At 44.3% G+C, this 26,531-nt stretch overlaps 2 protein-coding genes across 2 annotated transcripts; one reads left to right on the forward strand and one right to left on the reverse strand.

Moving 5' to 3' along the window:
* The first annotated feature begins 2,066 nt into the window (after positions 1-2,066).
* Positions 2,067-11,443, forward strand: LOC136963737 (sodium-dependent neutral amino acid transporter SLC6A17-like). The gene is made up of 11 exons (XM_067257842.1): positions 2,067-2,367; positions 4,979-5,136; positions 6,390-6,516; positions 8,125-8,306; positions 8,396-8,506; positions 8,691-8,932; positions 9,168-9,360; positions 9,547-9,739; positions 10,372-10,531; positions 10,726-10,888; positions 11,048-11,443. The coding sequence occupies exons 1-11, from the start codon at positions 2,082-2,084 to the stop codon at positions 11,441-11,443; spliced, it is 2,211 nt and encodes a 736-aa protein (XP_067113943.1). The 5' UTR covers positions 2,067-2,081.
* Positions 11,444-15,035: 3,592 nt separating this feature from the next.
* On the reverse strand, positions 15,036-18,576 carry LOC136963618 (tripartite motif-containing protein 16-like protein). The gene is made up of 6 exons (XM_067257809.1): positions 18,034-18,576; positions 17,581-17,676; positions 16,719-16,952; positions 16,458-16,611; positions 16,050-16,136; positions 15,036-15,914 (listed from the first exon to the last, which is right to left on the reverse strand). Exons 1-6 carry the CDS (start codon positions 18,574-18,576, stop codon positions 15,364-15,366), a joined length of 1,665 nt encoding a protein of 554 aa, XP_067113910.1. The 3' UTR covers positions 15,036-15,363.
* Between the last annotated feature and the right edge of the window lie 7,955 nt (positions 18,577-26,531).

The following is a 26,531-nucleotide window of genomic DNA, read 5'->3' on the forward strand; positions in this document are numbered from 1 at the left end:
TGACAGTGGCTGTCGTCAGGAGGGGTGCAGGGACGTCGCTGATGTTGCATCATTCTGGATGAGGTGGGGCAGTGTGGTGTGGCTGTCTACAGCTCTCTGTCCTCCGTGTGACCTGATCTCTGTGAAGCCTCCTTGTAATGCTGCCTTACGTTTCTCCCAGCACGACAAGGTGATTTAGCAGATCAAAACAACTTCCTGCTTCATAGTCTCAATCCTCGGCCTCAGCTCCTAACCACAGACGCTGTGAAGTAGACTGTAATTCAGCATAGCTATCTCATCTGGTCCTGATCCCTGTTTCCTGGATTTCCCGGGTTATGGGATGCGGACCTCACACACATCCCAGGGGGCCCTGCTGCTCTACGTTACGGTTGTCAGTGGATTCTTATATAGGCAGGAGAAGTGACTCAATAAGTGATGAGCCCAATACCAGACTTGCGATGTGGATGATGAGAACGTTCGAGAACACAGGGGTTCAACGTGCACTTGCTTCCTCCATCCTGTTTGGGCTGAACCAAGTGCTCCCTGAGAGGGGGGGGGGGGAGGAGGATGCTGCTGCAAGGAGTCTGGGGATTAGGGGATTTATGGAGGGAAAAGCTAGCCCAAAGTTAAGCCCACGGAAAGGAAAATGAAGTAGGACAATTGTGTGGCGTTGGAAATGTTTGAAACCAAAACATTGTGAAAGGGAGGGAGTGCTAGGTTAGAGAACGCAATCTGGTTTGATGAAAAGGGAATCTATGTGCTGTAATCTCCTTTAACAGTCATACTGTTAGATTGTTATGATTAGTATAAATTACAAGTATTATAATCAGAGCCGTGGCAGGGGGAGTGCGATGCCCTGTGCGAACTTAACATACGAGGCCCTGCTTATTACACATGATGCATGCGCATCACTTTCAACTACTTTCAACCCGCACGGGGAATCTCCATAATGTGTGTTCTTGAGTGCAGGTGCAAATGTGAAGAAATATATTTGATTTTTTGACAAACGGTAACTTCATTTTAGAGCACATCGAGTCAAGAACAGGGATACAAAATATTAAAGGGAGAGAAAAAAGTGTCCCCCAGTGAATCCCTCCGCTTTTGTGTACAGGGTTTTTGTAATTGGTGGTGTTCGACCAAAAGAGTAAACACGTGATGAGATCTAACGTCCATTTACTTACTTCTCCATGAAACACCAGGGAACTCAATTTAGCACATCACTAACACAGATTGTGCCTTAAAGGCAAAACAAGAGAGTAGTCTGTGTATAGGCTGCAGTCGTGTATCCTGTTACAAGGCTGGACGAGTACTAAATGGATGAGGGTAACAGTGTAAGTGATCCTGAGTCTCTGGTGTGGTTTTAAGGCCCAGGGCAAGATGGGGAAACTTCCAAAAATGACTTGTCAGTAGTAATTATTTTACACATAATGAACCCCCTTCTCAATTTCTTCATACATTCACATTTATGCATTTAGCAGATGCTTTTATCCAAAGCGACTTCCAAAAGAGAGTTTTACAAAAGTGCATATCACTGATCATAACAATGAGATAGCCCCAAATATTGCGGGTAGCCAAAACATGAAGCATACATTGTGAAAACTAAATAAGTCCCAAAGGGAAGAACCATAAGAGCATGTAGTTGAACAAGTTACAATTAAACAATTTAACAACATGAACCTCATACTGTATCTAACCTTTTAAGCAAAGGTTTGTCCAACAGATGTCCGGTAGCTTATCTTTTTACACAACAGCCTTTGCCTCTGTGGACTATAATTTTGTTCAGCATAAAGGTTAACATCATGGCATTTTATTTTAGTGTTACTGCCATCATAAAGCTACCATTATGTCTTTCTTGCTAGTTTTTTTTACCATGAAAGTTTTTGTTGATTCTCTCACAGGACCAAACAAGTCTTCAATACAACGCTCGCTAGCTCTCAACGTCTCGCACCGAGCCTCCAACTACCACACCTGCACTCAGTGCCTCCCCTCTACACCCTACACTCTCTCTCTCTCTCTCTCTGCTACTCTGTCTAGCTCTCTCTCTCTCTCGCTCTCTCCCCGCCTGCCACCCCCTCCCCCTCCCCTCCCCCCCAGTGTCCCCAATGCCGAAGAACAGCAAGGTGACGCAGCGCGAGCACAGCCATGAGCACGTCACAGAGTCCGTGGCCGACCTGCTCGCGCACGAGGAGCTCCTGGACTACAAGAAGAGCTCCCTGACCGTGGGAGGGGCTGCTGGGAAGCAGAGCCCGCTGCCCCCCGAAACCCCGGAGAACGACGGCCGCCCGGCCTGGAACAGCAAGCTGCAGTACATCCTGGCCCAGGTGGGCTTCTCCGTGGGGCTCGGCAACGTGTGGCGCTTCCCCTACCTGTGCCAGAAGAATGGAGGAGGTGAGTTCGGGGACAGCTCCTCCCTGAGAGCGGGACGACTATGTGCAATGCGGTAGATAAACGTCTACAGTACGAATGTCTCCTTGAAAATAAACCCCACGAGATCTATGGCATCGCATCTGCTTCTTCAACACACACACGTATGATTTGTTGGTGACATTACTCAGGAGAGGAAAGCAGCCCCGCCAGATTTAAGAGGTCATATCCTGCTCGTCTTCTTGAACCCCACTGTCTGATGACCACCAACAGCAGCACAGTGACCCTAGACAGCAGAACCAGCTTGAGAGCTGCTGGCCTGCTATCTCCCTCAGGCTCGTCTGCTAAGATAGGGGCTGGGCTGAGGTTTCAGAAGCTAGCAGCCCTAAATATAGCTGGGTTATTGATCACTACTGCAACACAGGGCCAAGCTGGGCGCAAAGTGATACTCTGACACACAGGACGTCTCCATAAAAAATGTATGAAATTGAATCGCCGTCATGTTTTAAATTTGGTTCAAAGTAAAGTACCTATTGTAGGATATTTTAGTTCAGAAGGATTTGAATCAAAAATAGAGTCGGAGACGGAATGTCTTTCATAGTCAAGATGGCTTGAGAGGTTTATTCAGCAATGCCCAGTTGGTACAGGAAGACACATAAAGCTAACAGGCACAAGATACAACCCGTTATATTGAGGAAAAGCCCCGCATTATACTATTTGTCAATGTTATTCCCCCAACCTATCCAAGTTGCGTCACCCTCAATGAGACCGACATGCGTGCCCCCCCCCCTTACTTATCTGGCTCGGTCAGTTCGACCTGCCACTCTTGGTCCTTATTTTATTCCCATGGTGGACATCCCAGAATCAGAAGTAACCCAAACACAAGGCTCTTCATTGTCCTAGGGAGCCATATTGTTTGATTCTTGAACTCATAACAACCCTCCTTTTAGATCCGAGCACACACAACAGTCTCCCATAATGCTGACTCACCCTGTCCCCCCTTTCCCCTTTGAAAACATTCTCTTTTCTCCGCCTTCTCCACTTTGGCAAGACCCCTGCTCTCCCATTACCTGTTCGGGACTTGTTCGGGACATGTCTCTGTAGTGCAGATAACACAGCCCAAACCTAGGCCTTCCCCCCCACCACTGGACCTCCCATATGGTTAGCCTACCTGACCTATGATCAATTTTGGGCCACGACACTATATACAGTAAACAAATAGTGTTGAGGAGTGTTGATACTGTCAAAGCAAAAAGAAATACGCACACCTGTGACGTGTCTCTTGTCAGTCAACATGAACGATTTCTTCAAGTCTGATTCTACACGTCTATTAATAGCCCAGTTTAGCCCAGCTCCAACTCAAAATGATTGAATTTCATGGGCTTGTCCACCCAGTCCCTTTACACTGCAGCCCAATTTTACATCCATTATAAGCCTGATTTATTGCAAATAGGTTGGATTTAAAGGCTATTCAACCGATCCAGCAAGGTTGTGTGACCAGGAGAGCGCCCATCCTTCACCCAGTAATTGGCCTTGTGGCAGCCAATTACAGACACATTAAATGGACCGTTGGTGTTGAATGAATTTCCTCTCTAGGTCTCTTTTCTTCTCTGTTTATTTTGGCTGCATTCCCCTGTCCTCCCCCTTTTTTCTCTCTTTCTCTCTCTCTCTCTCTCTCTCTCTCTCTCTCTCTCTCTCTCTCTCTCTCTCTCTCTCTCTCTCTCTCTCTCTCTCATCAGCCAGCAGCAACTTACCTGGATGTTCTAGTTAACATATGAGCTTACTGTCCTCCCCTTTCCAATTTCAAATGTCCCAACATGTCCTCCATTTCCTTAAAGTTTCCTCTGCCTTACTCTCTTCTCCCTTGTTTCATGTGTGCTATCTAATGAGCTGAGAGCAATGTAACTTGTCCTTTGCAAGAATTAATATTAGTACCAGTACTCCAGCCATAAGTCTTCACATCCTTTTATTACACAGCGGATGATGACTCACAGGCCGGTGCAGCAAAGCCACTCACATCCTGATTAAGCCTCCCCTGGATTAAGCTGGAGAAGAACACATTTAGATTTCCCCCCATAATTCAAATCAAATTCAGAAATAGACCTGGCTGCTGTGGGGGTGGGCAGCAGCTTCCAGGGAGACAGGATGGGGGGGAGGTGGAATAAGACACTACGAAGTTTGACGGTGACAGACAGGTCACACAGTTCTGCTGAGGTACACCCACAGTGGCCATCCAGTAGACATGGAGCTAGATCTGCTCTATGGCCCCTAGACTTCAGGCCTCGCTGTCTGTCTCCCACTGTCCTCCTCCCCTCAGCATCTTCATTGAGAAACAGATAATTAATAATAATTAATAATTAATTGTATTTCATTCTTTTAATAGGGAAACTGGACAGAAAGCCACCATGTGTCATTTAATAAGTATCTATTGACTGTCATCAGATACTGTGTAATGATGACGAAAGCTTAACCATTCTACACATTTTGCTCATACATACTCCTACACATTCATACTCAATCACATTCATATACCTTCTAATGTGCGTATGGTACGATCCCTTTAGGCTAGCTGGTTAAACAGGTGTTTAGTATGTTCTGTGTTACCAGACATGACCAGACATGTTGTGTCTTCCAGGTGCCTACCTGGTGCCCTACTTCATCCTCCTCATCCTCATCGGCATCCCGCTCTTCTTCCTGGAGCTGGCCGTGGGGCAGAAGATCCGCCGGGGCAGCCTGGGGGTGTGGAACTACGTGTGCCCGCGCCTGGGTGGCATCGGGGTGTCCAGCCTGATGGTGAGGGGCATGGAGGAAGGCGTCGTCTTCCAGACGGGCGGCATCCTACTGGGATGCGTCACTGCAAAGTGGGCTGGGCAGAGGAAATGCTTGGCACTGACTGTTGAGAGGCAGACAGGGATGTGTCTGTGTCGAGGGAAACTACATTTCATCCTGAAAAACAGACAACACTGCTGATGCACATGATTGCACGTGCCTACTTGCAATATATGTATATATATATTGATACATTACAGTAATACAGTACCAGCTACAGTACATGATTAATGTGACATGGGTAAGGAAACTGTCTAAGTAAATATAGCTCCTTCTATCTGGGAAGGTAATACATTTGTCAGTGGCCCCCATCGTGTCTGTGCTCTCACCACGCAGCTCAACAGAGAGGAACGTATAGGGGGGGGGGGCGGGGGGGTAGTGATGAGGATCAGTGAGGCGGTAATGGCAGGATGCCTGTTTCAACCCTGTGGTTTATCTCCAGAAAGCTTTCGCTGAATCGACTCAGATCTCCGTAGAAACTAGCTACCGCAGCCACTTCTGTGATTTACGAGGGGAGGTGTTTGTCCTGCAAAGACAAACACTTTGAGTTTTCCCTCCGGACTAACGTTATGCCTTGCTGCTCTTTTCCAATACCCTGTTTCAGCGTTGTCATTTTTTTAATGCCCCTGATAATCATAAATCTAAAACCTCTGACTTAATACATATTAAAATAAGACCTTGCACATCACTGTGGTTACAGACTGTGTTGAAGTCGGCAGTCCTAAGGCGTGCAACTGAAATCAAGTAAAGATGGTACTAAGCCACAGAAAGAATGCTTCTTCACCTTCCTCATTAGCCTCTCAGACAGGGTGAGAGATGTGAGAGCCCTAACCGAGGGAGGTGGAGAAAAGAGAGGGATGCTGGTGTCGTGTGTGTGTGTGTGTGTGTGTGAGAGAGAGAGAGAGCCCGCTCACCCATCTATAGTCGTGCACATGTACGAGAGTGGCTCGGGACTGGCTATAAATACCTCTTAAGAGATCACCGTGGAAACGGCTGAAGGAGCGCGTTTCAATAATTCATGGTTTCCCGACCTTGTTTGGCTATGGCATGGTGGCTAGGGAGATTGACTGGGGCAACTCTGTTGTGCCTTATTTACATCCTGTAATATTTCCCTTCCATCTTCTTATTTGGAGAGGAACCTCTTTTACGAGAGGATTTCCTCTGTGTCATACTTGTGCAGACAAACCAGTTTGACTGAATTCTCTGTCTGTCTCCAGGTGTGTGGCTTTGTGGGTCTCTACTACAACGTCATCATCGGCTGGAGCATCTTCTACTTCTTCCAGTCGTTCCAGTATCCACTGCCCTGGGCTGAATGTCCAATCAGGAGGAATGGATCTCTGGCCAGTGAGTTGGATTCTATAGGAGAGAGAGAGAGAGAGAGAGAGAGAGAGAGAGAGAGAGAGAGAGAGAGAGAGAGAGAGAGAGAGAGAGAGAGAGAAGGGTCCTAGATTTAAAAACACATATGTCAGTATGTCTATGGCATAGACTCCAAAATAAGGGCCCTCGGCTAGATTGAAGGAGTTTTACCCGAATTGTGTCGCTCCGTATTACCCATGACCCAATTGTTTCAACCATTCTGAGAAAAACATATTTATGTTTCACAGAGCTCTAATAGGTGTCATGTTCTAAAATAAATGTAAAATTGAATCCAGTACTGCCCTTAGCCCCTTATCCACACTTTGAAACAAGGCAGCTGATGACGTTAACTTCCTTACAAGGATCGTTCATGACCCAATGAAGATAATCCAGATTAATATCCCAGGAGGTTCCATTAGATTTGAGGCAACGATAACGCAATTGCTCAGCGCCTCGCCTTGCTACTTCACATGAGTCAGCAGACTCCCGAGGTGGCCCCACAGAAAGAGGAGAGGAGCTTCAGCCGGTCCGCTAGCTCATACACGCACGGCGCTGGTATGACACATAGCCAGAAGGCACACTGTTAACCCTACAACATGATCAGACACTGTGGGATTCATTAAGTAATTGCACACGTGCACAAAAGAGAACAAAACAGCAATTTTCTTAGACAGCAGTCTTCTTATTCCTTTAACATGGGGTGATTTTCTTATGTGTGTGTGTGTTTATGTACACATTCCCCAGAAACATTCTAATTTGTGCCCACTCTGAACAGCTGCCAGGTGACATGTTTCTATATCAACTCAGACAGCACACCATGATGATGGGAAGGTCAAACCGTCTTATGAAGAGAACCCAAGGTCATAAGTTTGTTCAGATTTGATGAAAATCTGTATTTGTACATGTGAGGTGAATGGAGGGAGTAATGACATGGAGAGAAATAAATAATTTTCTAAAAATAGAATCATGGTCTTTGAGGCTGTCTTGGTTTCCTCAGATGAACATTGTTATCTACCTGTGATCCATATTGAATAGAATACGCTGACCCGTTTGTGTGTATGCGTGTGTGTGTATCTCTGTGCGCAAGTGCAGCTGTGGGTTTGTGCATGTAGTGATCGAATGCTTGTGTGTGTGTTTGCACAAGTGTGCTGCTGCAGTAACATCCATGCAATACAACTGCCTTTTCCAGCCCAAGATTCATGTCTTATTTCACCAAGGTTGAGCAATAAAAGGGTAAAAAGCAAGCAGTGAAAAATGTCAGGTGGTCTGAAAGAAAACATGTGCTCTGCATACTAATACCTCGTATGACCTTGTTTACCTGTCTCATGTCTGGGACAGCCAACCCAAGGGAGAGAGATGTTGTCAGTGTGTAAACCTTCTCTTACTCATTATGGCCTTCTCCTTCTCTCTCCATCTCTCTCTCTCTTTCTGTCATCTCTCTGCATCCCCAATCCCTCTCTCTCCATACCACATATCTCTCTGTTCCTTTTGTCTCTTTCCCTCTCTCATTCCCTCTCCATTATCCAACTGGCTTTCCTCACATTCCCACCCACCCACACCACCCAACCTAAACCTCCTCCACCTGCCCCGTCTCAGTTGTGGAGCCAGAATGTGAAAAGAGCTCGGCCACCACGTACTTCTGGTACCGCCAGACGCTCAACATCACCAGCACCATCGCTGAGAGCGGAGGGCTGAACATCAAGATGACCCTCTCTCTGCTGGTGGCGTGGATCATCGTCTGCCTGGCTGTCATCAGGGGCATCGCCTCCTCAGGGAAGGTAGGGGACCGGCCATGAGGGGATTGGGATAGGGAGATTCAAACCAGTCAACTAAAAGCTTGTGTTTTCACGTTTTTCTCCCCTCCCAGGTGATGTACTTCAGCTCTCTGTTCCCCTACGTGGTGCTCTTCTGTTTCCTGGTGAGGGGGCTGATGTTGAAGGGCTCCGTGGACGGCATTGCACACATGTTCACTCCCAAGGTGAGGCTCCCTGAAGCTACTGTTGGCTCTTTTTTTATCTCTCCCTCTTTCTCTCACCCCCCCCCTCTTTCACTCTCTCTCTTTTCCACTCTTTTTTCTTACTCTTACAGTAATACACACACACAAACACACACACACACTATAGAGAGAGAGCTTCTATGCTAATGCGAACCTGTCTCCCCAGCTGGAGAAGATGCTGGAGCCCCAGGTGTGGAGGGAGGCGGCCACACAGGTGTTCTTCGCCCTGGGCCTGGGCTTCGGAGGGGTCATCGCCTTCTCCAGCTACAACAAGATAGACAACAACTGTCACTTTGACGCCGTGCTGGTCTCTGTTATCAACTTCATCACCTCCATCCTGGCCACACTGGTGGTGTTTGCCGTGCTGGGATTTAAGGCCAACATCATCAACGAGAAGTGTGTCGTGGAGTGAGTACAGTTCAGCGGAATGGAAATACCGCTGGAATGGTAGATGGCATAGAAGGACGAGCAATATTTCAAGGAATCAATGTGTTTTTCAAGCAGATTGTAATGTGATTAATTTTCCTATTTTTCCTCACCCTTCTCTTCAATGAATTGGTACTCCAAGTGGAGTTCAATCATCACTCGGAATTAACATTCTACAAATCAGCTTTGGGTCACTTTGATATTGTCCCCTCAATAGAAATGCAGAGAAGATCCTGGGCTACCTCAACTCCAATGTGCTGAGTCACGACCTCATCCCCCCTCACGTCAACTTCACCCACCTGAGCACCCCGGACTACGCTGAGATGTACGGGGTCATCAAGACCGTGAAGGAGGGCGACTTCGCCCAGCTGGGCCTGGATCCCTGTCTCCTGGAGGATGAGCTCAACAAGGTGGGCCGGCCTGGAGACCTGGGGCCTGGAGCTGGGGGCTATAACTGGGACTGGGGCCTAGGGGTTTGGGGCTCAAGTATATCCATACTCCCTGTGTCCAAGTCTAGCATAGAAATCATTTTAATTTGAACTTTATTTCTCTCTTAAAAGTATTTCTTATGCTTTACCTCCTATGTCTGGTTGCAGGCAGTCCAGGGCACAGGTCTGGCCTTCATTGCCTTCACGGAGGCCATGACCCACTTCCCGGCCTCTCCCTTCTGGTCAGTCATGTTCTTCTTCATGCTTATCAACCTGGGCCTGGGCAGCATGATAGGCACCATGACCGGTATCACCACGCCTGTCCTCGACGCGTACAAGATCAAAAAGGAGATACTCACAGGTGGGCCCTTGCTTTCTCTTTCTTTTTACAATTATTACCAAGATTTGACTAGCTGATATGAGGCTCCTGTCTTCAGGCTCTTTCTGGCCGCACACAAATGTTGGCTATCTTGAGACTGTTGTTGACCTCAAAGGTCTAATAGGAAATAAGAGTGTCAATTCCTAAAGGTTGAAGATAGGTTGAAGGCTGACTGTCCCTATGACAACACTCTTACCAGCTAGGACAGAGCCATCTGCCAGAGCTTTCCTCCACCATCTACACACACACAGCAGCTTAACCTTCCTTGTCTTCGTTCACTGCCTTTGTCATGCTTGCATTTACCGTATTAACTATCACTATCAAACAATGTCAATCCAAGTTTTGTGTCATGTTTAACACCAAATCAAATGAGCACTATTATTAAGAAAATGTAATACCACACATTTGGAAATTGTATTTTCCTTAATGACAATCGTATTTCTCTATTTCTCGGTCTCTCTCTCTCTCTCTCTCTCTCTCTCTCTCTCTCTCTCTCTCTCTCTCTCTCTCTCTCTCTCTCTCTCTCTCTCTCTCTCTCTCTCTCTCTCTCTCTCTCTCTCTCTCTCTCTCTCTCTGTCTCTCTCTCTCTCTCTCTCTCTCTCTCTCTCTCTCAGTGGGCTGCTGCATCGTGGCATTCTTCTGTGGGCTGCTCTTCGTCCAGCGCTCAGGGAACTATTTTGTGACCATGTTTGACGACTACTCTGCAGGTCTGCCCCTCACTGTTGTGGTCATCCTAGAGAATGTGTCTGTGGCCTGGATATACGGGACCAAAAGGTATAGGATCGTTAAGTACAGTTTTCTCCAGTAATGACTAACATAGCATATACAGTCAGTGTAATGAAAATGGTAGATTAGTGTCGTGTAAAGTAGGATGTGAGTAGATAGGATACTTAATGGTCGAATACGATATTATCCAAACCAATGACTTACCAATGACTTACCTGTGTGTGTGTCCATGTGGGTGTCAGGTTCATGCAGGACCTGGAGGACATGCTGGGTTTCAGGCCCTACTCCTTCTACTTCTACATGTGGAAGTACGTCTCCCCTCTGTGTCTCATCATCCTCATCATAGCCACCGTCGTCGAGTTGGTCATCAGCCCACCAGGGTACAACGCCTGGGTCGAGGAACTGGTCAGTGCCCACACTCTGTGTGTGTGTGTGTGTGGTTTTGTGTTTGTGGGAAGTCATATTCAAGCTCCTTACTTCTACGGTCTCGTCCCTCCTCCCCTCTTCTTCCCCCCCCCCACCCCCCCACCCCTACTCCTCTCTTTCTCCTTGTCCCTCCACCAGGCCCAGGAGCGTTTCCAGAGCTACCCTCCCTGGGCCCTGGGCATGTGCTTCTCCCTCATCGTGGTCGCCATGCTGCCCCTGCCCGTCGTGTTCATCGCCCGACAGTTCAACCTCATGTCAGACGGCTCCAACAAGCTGTCCGTCTCCTACCGCAAGGGGATGATGAAGGACATCTCCAACCTGGAGGAGGTGGACGAGACCCGCTTCATCCTGGGCGCCAAGAACCCCGGGGAGACACCTTCGCCGAAGCCCGTCAGCCGCGCCTACCTGGGCCCCATCAAGCCACTGGCCGACCCCAACTCGCTGTCCCCCAACAGCTGCTACGGAACAGGCTACCAGAACGCCATGAGCCCCCCCTCTCCAAACACGCCCACCACCCCAGAGTCGGATTCATGATCACTAGAGGTGTCCTTTCCATGACTTGCCGCCCCCCCCCCCACTACTCCCACATACATATTCACCAATCAGGACACTTCACCACTCAGCGCCTCCGTGTCTCACTGTTTCCATTAGGGGGACCTGCAGCACACCTTCACACACATTCTGAATGACCTGGTCACGAGTGCACACACACACACACACATAGACTCACATACACACACAAACCGTAGAGTTTAGAGCAATCTGTAGCTGAGGCTTCCAAACTAGGAGCCAAACTGTGAAGGCATCTGATATGAGTATCCCAAAGAAAGACCTTTAGACTAGTAGGAGGTTATAAATGATGTGAGGTATGTACTTATTTTCTCCACCCACAAATAACATTAACTTCGTAAATGTTTTATGTCTTGGCTTCTCATTGCTTCAACACAGGGACCGTCAGTCAGGAATAACAACAATCACCCAGGCCCAGCTCTAGGCCCAGTCTCTACACGGCAGTTAACACATGAGATACAACCTTCTCTCGAGGCGAAGAGAAATCTTGTTCTGTTCAGTCCCAAATGATTGTGAGCCATAAACTGTATAGTATTAGATGCAGTAATACTAAAAACACCCTTGCTAAATGTGAGTATTTGTTTCAGGCCAGGTTGAAGCCTGTTTAAGGTTTGTTTTGCAGTTGCCTGTAGGTTTCAATCCTCCACGGCCACACAATTTATAGCCATTTGGTATTGTAGTGTTTTTCTTTTTTTGGTGAGGAATCTTTCCTTGAGATTTAAAGTGCCACGCAATATTAGATTGAAAACGGGCAACCTCTCCCCATATTGTTTGGCTGTTTTTGCAATGCCAGCAGTTCGGAGGGATTTTGTATGATGCAATATATTATCTATGCTTAAGGCTGCTTTAGAGACATCATTGAGTCAATACACTGTATGAGACATTAGCTATATACATGTCAGAATCATGTTAGCATCATATTCCTACTTTGTTTCACAGTCTCGATCGTGTTGTCCAATTGGCTGATATTGTTCAATGTGTAGGAGTTGTAGAAATTGCTACTACTTTTTTATCTTAAATTTTTATGTCAAATGTTATGGTCTAGTGAAACTATGCTATGTGTCACAAAAGCAGTCATACAGACACACATATTCCACCAAAGACTGAAATGTACATAGCCAGTCATAAGACACATGTTGAATGTGTTGATCATCACGTACATACACCACAGGCAGCATGACCCTGAACACACATAGTCCATGCTGCTGTACTCAGACCGGAACTGTTTAAGGTGTCCAGTTTAAGTGTCTGAAAAGTACATTAAAAGCACATTACTTCTCAAATATAACTAGGAATCTCCAGTTTTGCACAGTAACTGTACAGATCCTTCCCCTGCACAGGTAAACAAAGGCACAGCTTGAGCACAGAACCAGTGAGCACACAAATAAATGTCAGGAAGCATTTAGTCTCAAGAAGGTTTTGCACTAGGCACAAACACTAGATGCAGCCAATGTGATCATTGTTGCACAGATACAACTGAATCCAATCCAGTTCACAGTGAGAACTTGGTCAAAAGAGCCCCACTGAGCACAACACAATAAACAACAGCGTTCAATTCACTTTTTTCTGCTTTGAATCAATCAGTTATGGACCAAATCACTTGGATCACTTTTGGACCAAATTTCCAATTTGGGGATATCTCTATTGGATATCACTATTATTATATGATTGATATCCATATATTCATAGGACAAGCAGCACAAGGTTTTAGCACATTGTATCAAAGTATAATTTATTAATAGAACATGAATACTTGATTAGTTCAAACCTCTTAAAGATAATGTAACTTGATCAGTTGAGGCACACCAGACCATCTGAATAGATAATAACCAGTTACCCCGAGCATGGACCACCCTCATGTAACAACATCACACATTTAAGACATTTTCTGAAGAGGTTTCCTTTATTTTTTTATCACTGTGTTTAAAGCCATGGTGTTAATGATGAAGAAATTGACTATATTTCTATTAATATATATTCTCACTGTGTATGTGTTTCTTGAAAAATGAGAATATATCTTTAAAGGTCAGCAAGTGTATATTTTCATTGTGTGATGTATATTTCATTGTATATTTGAAGATTTCTCTATTTTGTAGTTTACGTACGTTCTACTATGATTACTGAAGCGTGACAAGAGGACCGAGAGGGAAGGGTTTGTTTACCTTGCTTTGTGATCCCACTGTAGCCTTGTCATGTGATCCCACTGTAGCCTTGTCATGTGATCCTGGTGTGTGGTCATGTGATCCTGGTGTGTGGTCATGTGATCCTGGTGTGGGGTCATGTGATCCTGGTATGGGGTCATGTGATCCTGGTGTGGGGTCATGTGATCCTGGTGTGTGGTCATGTGATCCTGGTGTGGGGTCATGTGATCCTGGTGTATGGTGAAACTGAGGAGTAGCATACTGGCTCTTGTTTGTCTCTCAGCTGCTTTACAGGAACTGTGTCCCCCTAGACCAGTCTCCGTTGGTGCACTAACTACTATCCTACCTGTCTACGTTTGAGGTACTCTAGAACACTCCTGTTTTGTCTCAGGGCTTGGCTGAAGAGCCAGTCCATCTTGTGATTGTATTACATAAAATTCCTTCTATCTTAAAGTCTGTAAATATGATTGTGTCTGTGAGATTCCACAACCAATAATCCAATAAGTAATGATTCCAAAATTAGATCAATTTATTGAATTATATAAATGTCTTAAAAACGACTGTTTATTAACAGTCAAGGTGGACAAAGTTACTATTGAATGTGAATATTACATGCACTTTTTCACTTGAATTACAAAAAATGTTTTGCTTTTGTTTTGTTGTTGCCTAGAAAATGATAAGCTCAGTGTTTGCCCTTGCTTGGTCACTGTGTGTTTAAGCAATATCTTATTATATAAACTACTGGAGAAACAGCAAGTAATAGCTGGTTGGAAGGATAATATTCGCTGGGACAAATTAATACGAGAGGTAAAGATTTTTCCCCTCATACCCAGTGTTGTTGTGATCTCCGTGTGAGCGTAAATGTGAAGGTATGTACATTTGTCTGAATGAGGACGTGTAGTATTTGGTTCCTAATAATAATGAGATTCCTTTCAAATCTTGGTGGGTGCAGGTCGTTACCAAGCACAAGTTTCTAACATGCCCCTTTATTGTTTAATAGAGGCACATTTAGAAACCTCTCTATGGTTATCTTATCACAAAGGAAGTTATTCCTTATTATGTCATGAATGTAGAGTATGTAGGCTTCTTGTGAAAATAATAATTGAGAATATCACAAAAAATACCAATAAAGTGTAAACATGTATCTATTATTTGACTTTCACATTTCTTTTAGAGGCCAAATGTTGTGTTGCATTATAATGGACTGTCACCATTTATTACCAATGAATCTAAGTTGTTTCTCTTGCTACCGCTTACATTAGTCTACACTACAAATCACTAATTTAAATGATTCTACTGCTATAAAAGCAGCACACAGAACATTTTGAACACATCCAGGACCACAGACATGAGGACTGCTCTACTGTTCTGCTTATCCTGCTGTACTTTTACAAAACATGACACTGCCCTTTAGCGTAGACAAGGAATCATTTTATTATGATCTTAAAGAATAAGATATGTGAACATAAAAGTTACAGGAAAGATGCAACATACAAAACTCTATCTACTGGAAAAGTAGTTGTGGTGGAACTTTTGCGATTATAAGGTCTGAGGTCAGAAGAACTTGTCTTTATCTGTTTATTCTTGAAGCAAGAAGGACTTGTTGGCAGTTTGGTATTCAGAATGTGATGGTAGCCATGAAAGACCAGGGAGCAGGAGAAGCAGGATGGGCCATTGTTCTAACAGTAGGCGTGGCTTTCAGACACAAAATAAGCTTGTTGTAGGGGACAGAGAGGGTGGTATTCACTCATTTTTCAGATCACATAATTTAATAGTACACATATCCCCGAGCCAGAATCCTGGATAGAGGGGCTCACTGAATGTTGTCACAGTCTTATAAAGTAACTTCATAGTGTTTTCAGAAACCTCATAAAATGACAACGTGCCTTCCTTGAATTTGATGTAAACCCCTATTTTGCGACTGTCGGGAGTTGCTATGAGTTGAACACTATTGGCTTTGTGGCTCACGGAATACGTTTTCGAACGGTCCAGGCTCCAGGACACCTTATTGCCTCCTAAGGCAGACGATGGGCTGAGCGACCCTCTATCGAGTCCTTTGTACGTTAAAGCGATCTCAGCCTTCTCTCCGTCCACCTCCACCTCAAAGTAACATTGCTCCCCCTCCAGGCCTTCTTTGCAGAGCACCTGGCGCCGGCGTGCAAAGCGGTCAGCTTTATAGGGCACAGGGACCGAGTTCTTGACCTTTTTAGGATCACATGTCACCATCTTTTTGTTGGTGGAGAGGAACAGGTCTTTATGGGCAGTGTCAGAGTCCAGAGTGAGCTCACAGGCGCCTAAACGTTGAAGAGACGGAGGGAGGTGATCATGATGTGACTGCAGGCTTGGCTCAGTTGTCCTGAAACAAGCTTTTGGACGTGTGACAGGCGGGTGAGCTGAAGGTGGACGGAAAGGGAAATGTTTTTACTCACACTGTAAGAATTCAGATCTGGTTGTTGGCTCTCGTGTCTGGGCAGCTGGAGCAGGCAGGATTTCAGGAACATCAGGAAATCTGTCAACTGTAGAGTGAAGAGAGATACCAGAGTGAAACACACTATTACATGTATTGCCAGATGTGATGTCTTCAATGTATTTCCATGTAAGAACACTTCCAAGATATGAGACAACATCAAGAAATGTTGACCAAAATGGGAAGACCTGTGGTCGTAGATTCTCCTACTGTCATCTCAGAATCCACCCCATAATCTGGAGTAACATGGGAATCTTTACTTCCATTTATTGCAGAGAAAGCAAAAGGTAGATACATTTATTTAAAAGTAATCTGCAGGAGAAAAACACATGCTGCCAGAAAGATTACATTATTCCACTATCCCACCAACCCATTTGTGAGAGAGTGTTGATTTCCTTGTTGAAAAAAGCTTCCAGTCTCCCTCCAATCTCCTCCACAGCTGCTCTCATGGCCTCAAATGGAGCGCTGACTGGAACCGAGGGCCAGTCCCTGGCCTCAGGACCGGTGGCCAGTGAGGACCATCTCTGCCAGCGGAATAAGAAGGCAGAGACCTCATTATTATAGCATCATCCTACTCATCATCATCATCATTACTGGCTGTGCTAGGATTACATTTCTACTGCAGTAATACCTGGAGGAATTGGATGTCATCTTGTGTGTGAGAGAGCTGCTCCAGCTCAGCATGTCGCCTTCTCAGCACAGCCAACCACAGCACCAGTTCCTTCAGGGAGGTTTGAGCCTGCCCCTGGACAGCCTTCTCCTGGGCCCTGATCAGGTTCATCACGGTGGAGACGTGCCTCTGGATAGAGTCAACCAGGCCAGCGAAGACCCCCTCACAGTGCTCCTCCTCAGCCTGGCCCCTCTCCTATCGGACATACAGAACTTGGCATTTACATTTAGCAGACGCTCTTATCCAGAGCGACTTACAGTAAGTACAGGGACATTCCCACGAGGCAAGTAGGATGAAGTGCCTTGCCCAAGGACACAACGTAATTTGGTTTGCAGAGCCGGGAATCCAACTAGCAACCTTCTGATTACTAGCCCGATCCTCTAACCACTCTGGTTAGGATTCCCTAACCAGAGTGGTTAGGATTCCCTAGCCATAACCATAACTGGTTCCTAGCCATCTGACTCCCCTACTCCCCTGACTCCCCATTGACATGGCTCAGATGTGACTGTGCTTCCGTCGCTCTGATAAGCAATTATATTATGCATGAACAGTTCTGGAAAACTGACTGAGGATTTGATTTGGGGTCACCAGGTAGACAATTTCTTCAAAGATTCTACAGTAGATTGACTTTAGCCATGAACTTTGACCATTTTGAGTGAGCCAATAATAAATAATAATTACAATAATTTTTGAAATACATTGATTGTTGGATGGGCGGGCAGGGGGGTGGTTAATCATACCTTTGACCTCAAATAAGTCACATATTATGTATCAAGGAATACAATTAGTTCTGTACTGAGTACAGTGGAGCACAAACACAAACCTCAGTCTGCCGCACAGTCTTCTTCAAGTGCTCCAGTTCCTTCTCTCCTCTCTGAATCATCCTGTCACATGACTTTGTTATGTCTGCCAGCTTTTCCTGTGGGCACGTTTTCATTCTCAATCACTTCATGTAAAATATAGTATATACTATACTTGTATATTACATACATATATGAATATTATATTTTTTCATCTGCATGTCAAATCCTGCCTGAAATTTGAGGATGTAAATAAGCAGCACTTTTTGTGTTTCAATTCATTTCCCAAATTCTTTTTCACATCATGGCGGCAAAATCAACCGGGGATTCGAGCCTTTTCAATCCCGTTCAGCCGTTTTCAAGCACTACTATAACTACACAAAAGTACCTACGATAAGGCAGCCTGAGAACTGATGTACTGAACTTTCAATATGTAGTGCTTTTCAGCAGATGTATTCTCTGCAAAAAGCATTTACCTGTTTCTGCATCCGTTGGTCGTTCACTGGCACGACAGTGTGCCCTCTGTGGTCGACGGCAGCACACAGAGTGCAGATGCACTGCTCTTCTTTGCAACAGTAAACCTCCATCAGTCTGTCGTGTTTCTGACATGCCCTGAAATCCTGGGCTTCAGATGTACTGGTGATGGACCTCTTTGGGGGATGGACATCTCTGTTAGCTGGACTGGCAAAAGCTGCTCCCCTCTTCCCCTGAGCAGCTGCCTCGGATCCAGACGAGCCCTCCAAATCCCTGACCAGGTCCGCCAGGGTGAGGTTCTTGAACAAGATAGGTTTGGAAGGGAAAGTGTGACTGCATGTAGGACAACAGGTACGCTCAAACATAGCTTCCACATCCCAGAACCCCTGGATACAAACAATGCAGAAACTGTGCCCACAGGGGATAGTTGCCGGGTCACTGAGAAAGTCCAAGCAGATGGCACAGCTGAGGTTGTCCTTCACACGAATCGAGATGCAAGACTGTGCCATATCTGGTGAAGTCTGAGTGGGTGAAAGGCTGTTCATTTCCGCCTTTGCACCAGTTCAGTTTCGATTCTCTGTAAGTCCTCGTAGTAGGAGTGTGTTTGGAAGAATGCCAAATCCACATCACTTAGTTTCTGAACCCTTAACATGAAATACCAAAAGGCTGAAATGGTCAAACTGACATTTGATGTTTCCTGTAGTAAAACAAATATATATATATATTACTCTAAACTACAATAAGCTATTTCATTTCTTAGATTTAAAACTCAAATACTTCAAATGAGGCTCACTGTTCCTCTTTCCTACTACACACATCGACACATTTGAACACATACTTTTCATACTCATGCAAATACAGAGCAAAGTGTGGAAGCAGAAATCTACGTCTGCGTTGAGCTCCTGTGCAGTTTGTTCCCCTCGATGGGCTAGAAATGCTACATTTACATTTAATAGACGCTCTTATCCAGAGCGACATACAGTCAGCACAGGGACATTCCCCCGAGGCAAGTAGGGTGAAGTGCCTTGCCCAAGGACACAACGTGTCCCTGTGCACGGCTGGGAATCGAACCAGCAACCTTCTGATTGGTAGCCTGATTCCCTAACCGCTCAGCCATCTGACCCCCACAATGCTCCTTAAAGAACCAGGTGCCAAGGCCTCAGGGGGATTGGCTGGTGACAAGCATACAGTCATTTGACAATGCTTGCAAGTGTGCCTGTTACTTGAATAGGGAACTTTATACTGTTTTGTTTTCTACTTAATGTTTTGTGTGGAGCACTTTACTTTGAGCTTTTCAAGAAAATAAATGGGCCTAAACCTTTTCAGGCACACAGTCTGGAAATAATTTGCTAAATGACAACATTTGAAACTTTGGATTAAAAACTAAAGATGGTGGAAGCCACAAGGATCACATTCTGGCTCCTATGGTAAGGTTGAATCCTCAGTGTCCCTATTGAGTTGAGAGTGTAACTTCAATCTTTGTTTTGACATCAGTTTAACTTCAAACACTATATGGATTTGTGTTAAAACCATCTTGTTGTTGGGTTGAAACCAAGTTTCACCTTTTAACCAGTAATAGTGATGGAACTCAACCACATTCAATAGAAATGACTCTAAATAAAGAATTGCCCAGTCAACAAGAATTACAGACATGTTGAATTGACATATTGAATGATGATAATATTGACTATGAATATTGAATATGACTGTTAATATTTCAAAATGTAACAGATAAAAAGGGAATGTGGCACACAATAGATGAGTGTTTCAGTCTCCTATCATGTATTGTGTTAGACGTGGACTAAAGATGGGAAAGACCGTAATGATTTCATAGACATTACATTTACATTTGACATTTTTTTCATTCATGAGACGCTTTAATGGAAAGCAACACTCCCTTTAAATCCCTATAGTGTTTACTGGCTCGGTCATCTGCTATGAACAACCGATGTTGATACAAGGGAACAGGTTTCAGCACAATACCCTGGTCATGTCATGGTGGTCATTGGTGCAGTGTGAAATCATGAGTGATTTTCATCAGGGCAGTACATGTTTTGTACCACCAGATGGCAGCAGTGATGCAGTTCTGACTGAGGACGTATAGTTTCCAGTGTATACTGTCACTGAGGAGCCAAAACATCATGCCCGCCTGCCCAGTATGCAGTTGGTCCTCTGTGTGCCGCCAAAACAGCACCAGAAGCAAGGACGCAAAGGACTCCACAAAGGTGTCCTGTGGTATTTGACATCAAAACACTATCAGCAGATCCTTCAAGTCCTGTAAGTCGCGAGGTGGAGTCAGAATTGTTTGCCCAGTACATCCCACATATTTTCATTTAATCAGGGGCGGATCTAGAAAAATATTCATGGGGTGGCAAGAGGGTGGCAGGAGATTTTGAGGGGTGGCATCCCGTGGCAAATGTGTGTGAGATCAAAATGAAAAAACTAAAGGCTGTGCAACATGTATGCATAGTCAGTGAACACTGAAATGAATTTGAGGATTATAGGTCACATGACCAAAAAGCTATTGAAGTTTGAAGATTTATTTTGAATAAAATATTTTTTAATAACCTGAGATGAAAATGAACAAAATAAAGGCTTTGCAGCATGAATGCATACATCTTCAACAGTTTAACATTATTTTGACGCTCCTAGTTCATGTTGTTGAAAAGCTATTGACTTTTGAAATGTGTAATTTGTTGATGGTCCCTAAACGTACGCGTTGTTTAGGCAGCCAAAAGCATTGGCTAAGCGGCCGGTCGTAGCAGTGCTAAACACGGTTAAAATAACACAATACTGGGCGTCCGAATATCTGTTGAATATCGAACTTCAAACTACCTTTACCACAGTCATCTTTGTTGTTGCTTTGTTGCCCAAAGAATTCACGAGTTAATGTTATTAACCTCAATTCAACAGGAAAAGTAACATTGCAACTCCGTATAGCCCTGCACTTTTGTAATTATGCTTAGTCATTAATAGATAATTGCTTAACACCTCATTCCTCCGGTGTGGTCTGCTGTCCGTGCCGACGATTTCTTCCTGAGTTGAAGCCTTCTATGGTCAGTTTGCGCCTTCCTTGTGTTCAAATGAAAGCAACTTCGGTGGCGGTGTGGGGAGGGTGGATGGAGTCATTTTCGTGCTGCATTTATTTGCATTCGGATATTAAAAATTCACTCTCGCAAATGTCCGATGAGCCACAACTTTTCTTTGTTTTCAAAGCTGGTAACCCCGGTAGATCCGCCCCTGCATTTAATTTAATTCATCAGATGCTTTCATCTTAAACAACAGATGTCTACTGGTTAGATTCCTAAAGTGCTTTCTGGCGTTTCCATCTGCTAAAAACAGTTGATGTTAACACGAGAGAACAGGTTTCAGCACAATATCCTGGCTGTGTCTTGTTACAAATCCCTGCGGTGTCATCATGAGAAAGTGTGACTTGTCAGGTTACCTGTGACCACAGAGCAGTACATGTTTTGTACCACCAATGGCAGCAGTGATGCAGCTCTGACTGAAGATGCCACCCTCTGAGGCACGGACTCGACAAGACCCCTGAAGGTGTCCTGTGGTGTCTAATACTAAATATTATCAGCAGAACCTTCAAGTTCTGTAACATGTGAGGTGGAGCTGCAGTGAATGTACTGGACCGGTCCAGTACATCCCACAGAGGCCCAATGGGATTGAGATCTGGGGAATTTGGAGGCCAGGGCATGTCCCTGAACACTTCATCATGCTCCTCAAAACCTTCCCCAAACAATGTGCAATGTGGCAGGGCCCATTATCTTGCTGAAAGAGGCCACTGCCATCAGGGGAAACCATGTTCATGGTGTACCTGATCTGCGATGATATTTGGGTAGATGGTCCATGTCAAATTGAAATCCACCTGGATCCAAGGTTTCCCAGCAGAACATTGCCAAGAGCATCACACTCGCTCCACCGGCTTGTCGTCTTCTCATAGTGCCATCCTGGTGCCACACTACCACCACTTCTGCCCTTTCTCCTGCTTCCAACATGCTGGCTATGAGAACTGATTGTTCACCAATATAATCTACCAAGACCTTGACATATTCCCTTGGAGATGATCAACATTGCTCACTTCACCTGTGAGGGATCATGATGTTTTGGCTTGTCAGTTAACATCTCGTATGTAGTAAATTTGAACATTAACTAGAGAGGGTACAATTTCTGGGGAAATTGTAGGGTGTGCTTGCTTGCGTCGGTTGCACAGGGGTCCGTTTTTGAATGACATTTTTAAAACTGATATTTCTGTATATTTTATATAAAAATGCATACTTATTATTTATAAAGATTACATAGATTTAAAAGCATTTTTTTTTTGCTGCTCATTTACAACTCAAAATACGAGTGAAGTGTAGAATGAAATAGATCTTCTCATTTCCCCTGCAAGAGGCAGCCTCATCGTTGAATCAAAACGAATACATTTGGCAGACCGGTGTAAAAATTGACCTAATCTCTATGACGTAAACGTCCTTTTAAGTTTTTCCCTTCTCGTGATATTATAAGGCATTTAGCCTACTTATATTGCATTCATTCATGAATAAAGAACCCCCTTTGAAGATTATTCTACGACGTTACCGGGAGTAGAAGATTGAATCGCGATTCATACAGTACCATCTTCTAACTGAAAATATGCCCCCAAAAACGTAAATAAGCTTGACATTTATTTAGTGGAAAATCGCTTTCATAAAAAGCTCACTGGTAGCCATCATTGTCAGTAACAACGCAAAATGCGATATATCCCTGTATAAGGCTATGCGAATTATATTTTGCTCGAAATCGATCGGCCGACCGAGGAAAGGACACCCCATGTCTGCAAACTGTTTCAAGATCCGAAAGTGGGTGGGGATTGCTAGGAAAACGCAGAGTTTTTCATAGAAAACCTGCTAGCGAGCAGTTTAGTTTCACCGCGTAAGTTACCATGGCAACTTACCAAAAGGTTTCGTTACCTCTCTTTCTGGAACGTGGAATTCGGAGTATGTCTCTTTTCAGGGTTAAACAACTCAAAGTTTTCACTAAACCCGCTACTTGGAATACCCCCCTGTACCCGGTATGAGTTTGAAAGGGCAGACAAATTGGGGAGGCTGTCCCGGAACTAGAGACTGATGTCCGCAAGCTGATGTCCGCAAGCTGTCGAACAAGGTGCATGTTTCAAGAAATTCAACGGACTTCCCCCTTTGCACATAATCGTTTTGAAACATTTGTTGCATTTTACGATGTCGGAATCCTTGGCTGTGAAATACAGCCACACTTTCGAAACTTCTATAGCTTTTTTGGTCATGTGACCTATAATCCTCAAATCCATTTGAGAGTGTTCACTGACTATGCATACATGTTGCACAGCCTTTAGTTTATTCATTTTTATCTGACATTATTTTCAGTGAATTTGTGAAAATGTCAAACCACCACCTCAGAGGCTTTTTTCTTCCATAGGGCTTGTACCTGCATATAATACAATAAAAACAAGGATTGTTATTTTACCATGGAACTGATCTTTGGAGTCTTCTTTTTTCATATGCTCTACTTGTATGTGTTTAGCATGGGATATGCTCTTGTCCAGAGTGTTTTTTGCATGTTTGACAAGATCACCAGCCTCCATTGAAGTGAAAAGTACACACGTGTTGGAACACAGGAAGGGCTTCATCCATGCTTGTACTGTTCAACCATAATGCAAAGCAATATGTGACATACTCATCATTATGGAGTTTCATACTTTTTTGCACTTCAAAGGAAATCCTTTTCAAAAGATATTTTGTAAGACTCCTTCTTTTGGAGTCTTCTTGAGCTGCTGATAGTGGTAGTTGCTCACACCTTTGTGGATCGATCTGGCAATTTTCCCTCCTCTCGGGAAGCTCACATACCGACATTTTCCTTCCTTTTTGGATGAGTGACTTCTCCTAATCTCATAATTTTGATGGTTATGTTTTTTGGTGGTTATGGGCTCTTGTTTATGAGGGGCCATTTAGGAAATAATTCAGACTGTCCTTACACAAACACATATGAAACACATTCACTTTCACATGAAATGTTCACACACGCATTCATACTACTGAAAACTCACATCCACATATGTGAAATGCTCGTATCGACACATATGAAATGCATTCACTTTCACATGTGAAAGGTTCACGCATGCATTCATACTACTGAAAACTCACGTGCTTTGCATGTCTTAAATGTGCAAACTGCAGATACATGCAGGTATGGTGACATTCTTTTACAGCTGTGTGTAGCTTTAACATGTTGATATTTAAATGACAGAGTACAGCAGGAATTGATTTTAATGAAATCTTTGGAGAGGATGTCTGTCCATGGTCACCTATGTTTTTTTGTGCCTGCCAATGGTTTAATTTTATTCAAATTTTCCTTTTTAATTACAATTGTGAAAACCTTGGGTCCAGGTTTTGTTTCTCTTAACTCTGATTGATCATGTTCAGGAGAGCCTTGTCTTTCTTGTTCCTCCTGACTCTCACCTCATCCTCTTTTTTTCTGTTTGTTCTTCCTCTTTATCCTTTTCCGTTGCTCGGCTTCTCTCTTTCTTGTCGCCTACTCTAATCTGACTTCTGCCTTGGCTCCATATGACATATAGCCATTTAGAAAGTCATTTACAGAGTCATTATTAAATAAGTGCAGAGCTAAAGTTGACCATATTTTAGATTTAACTGTAATCTTTCCTTTTCCAAACCCATGTGCAACAAATGCCTGTATTATTGTTTCTCTGCCACCTGCTTTTTGCCAGAGATCTATGAATGCTGTTTGTCCTTTCTTTAGGCGCCCCATCATGAATGTAACTTTAGCAGTTACATAGGACTGTTTTTTCATTTTAAACAGGAACACATGGAAAATATGTAGAGAAAATAAACCATTATATTAGTGGTGTACAGCTGCAGCTGAGTTTGACCTTGTGTTAATCAACATCTTCAACCTCTCCCTAGACCACTAATGCAAAGGGATTAAAAAACACCAATATCTTTGTGTACATATCCACAAAGATCTCCTGCCTCGATGACCACAGCCCAAATAGTGTTTCACTCATTCACAGATCAGTTGAAAACACCATTGACGTTGTATTCCACCACCCACAACATCTCATTCGCAAGTTCAGTCTTCAACACCATTGATAGACCCATTCAAACACTTCAAAAACATAGTAGGGAGTTTAGACCAACAAGCCAGCAGCAGGTCTGCACCAGGGACAGTGGTTGAAGACAGAGTGATCAGTACTGTGTAGGAAAACCACCACAAACACATCTGGAGTCTGTCAGTGTCAGTGAATGTTGCTGTCACTCAACCCTAATCAGCAGGTCATAAGAAGGGACAATCGAAACAGGGGATGAAAGAGATGCCTCTGAAAAGCCATAACAAACAGATTGGTCTCAGGACTATACAAGACCACCACAGGGCCCCAGACACCCAGAACTTTACCACGCTGACCATGAATTATCCTGGCAACCTGCCCTCACCACTCCCTGGGGAACCAGTGACAGTTCCCTCCAGTTTGCTGCATCTAAAATAAATGCACCGTCATGGGGCACTAAACACACTACCTATTTGTGCTGTCTGTGATGGGGTGTCTGAGGTGAGGCTCTTACTCTAACAAGTGTTAGTTCAGTATGCTGGTATAGAAAGAGGGGGAGAGATGTGCAATGATTGGAGGTGTTATTATTTCCAAACACCAGAGGACAGCAATGACAAAACAAATGTTTTACCTGTAGGCCCACTATCTTGACACAGCAGCAGGGCCCCGTTCGTCGTAAGGGTTGAAGTTAAGTTAATCAATTGTCCCTTTAGCCCGTTAACATTAGCGAGATAATTGAGAAAAGCAAATATTGGTTCGTCAACGGCTGATCCGCATCCAAATCATGTGGTTAATTTCAATCAGGCTAAACTTATCAGGGAAATTGCACGTGCACGTCCTACTTCAAAAGGCAGCAAAGGTCGATCACCAAAACCGTGATTTTCTAACGGTATGATGGCGGAAAAGACGAAAGAGAGAGCGGTGATAGGCTATTCTCGCCATCCGAGCAAACTATTATAATGAGTCTCTAGACAATAAGCATATCATCATGGCTAAGTCAAACACCGCCACCGCTGCCAGAGCAAAACAAGCAGCTTGGGAAAAAATTGCCGATAAGCTAAACGCGAAAGTTTTGGGGAAATGTACAGGCTCATCTTAACTTAAGGGTTGAGGTTGGCTGAGGGGCAGTTCTATGGGTGTATGTGAAGCCCTCTGTGACATTGCTTGTACTGTAAAAAGGGCTTTACAAATATTACAGTAACCGTCACAACTCAGTACTGTCAACAAAGAACAAAGAAAAACAGGGTCAAAACCCTCTGGTGTGCTGAATCCAGCCTTGAAAACACTCCAGGAGGAGATTTACCCTGGTATAAGGATTTTGGTCATGGACCAAGGCAAACATTTACAGTAGAAAATGCTGGTTAGAATAGTTAAACATGTTTAACTATTCTTGTATACAGACACAACGGT

The sequence above is a fragment of the Osmerus mordax genome, chromosome 1 (assembly GCF_038355195.1).
Source record: "Osmerus mordax isolate fOsmMor3 chromosome 1, fOsmMor3.pri, whole genome shotgun sequence".
Classification (NCBI taxonomy): domain Eukaryota; kingdom Metazoa; phylum Chordata; class Actinopteri; order Osmeriformes; family Osmeridae; genus Osmerus; species Osmerus mordax.

Coding starts and splice junctions, on each gene's coding strand:
- LOC136963618 (XM_067257809.1), bottom strand. CDS start 18,576: ATGAACAGCCTTTCACCCACTCAGACTTCACCAGATATGGCACAGTCT. Junction 17,677..18,033: donor ACCAACGGATGCAGAAACAG/GTAAATGCTTTT, acceptor ACGTGCCCACAG/GAAAAGCTGGCAGACATAAC. Junction 16,137..16,457: donor CAACACTCTCTCACAAATGG/GTTGGTGGGATA, acceptor TTCACTCTACAG/TTGACAGATTTCCTGATGTT.
- LOC136963737 (XM_067257842.1), top strand. CDS start 2,082: ATGCCGAAGAACAGCAAGGTGACGCAGCGCGAGCACAGCCATGAGCAC. Junction 5,137..6,389: donor TCGGGGTGTCCAGCCTGATG/GTGAGGGGCATG, acceptor GTCTGTCTCCAG/GTGTGTGGCTTTGTGGGTCT. Junction 10,889..11,047: donor ACGCCTGGGTCGAGGAACTG/GTCAGTGCCCAC, acceptor TCCCTCCACCAG/GCCCAGGAGCGTTTCCAGAG.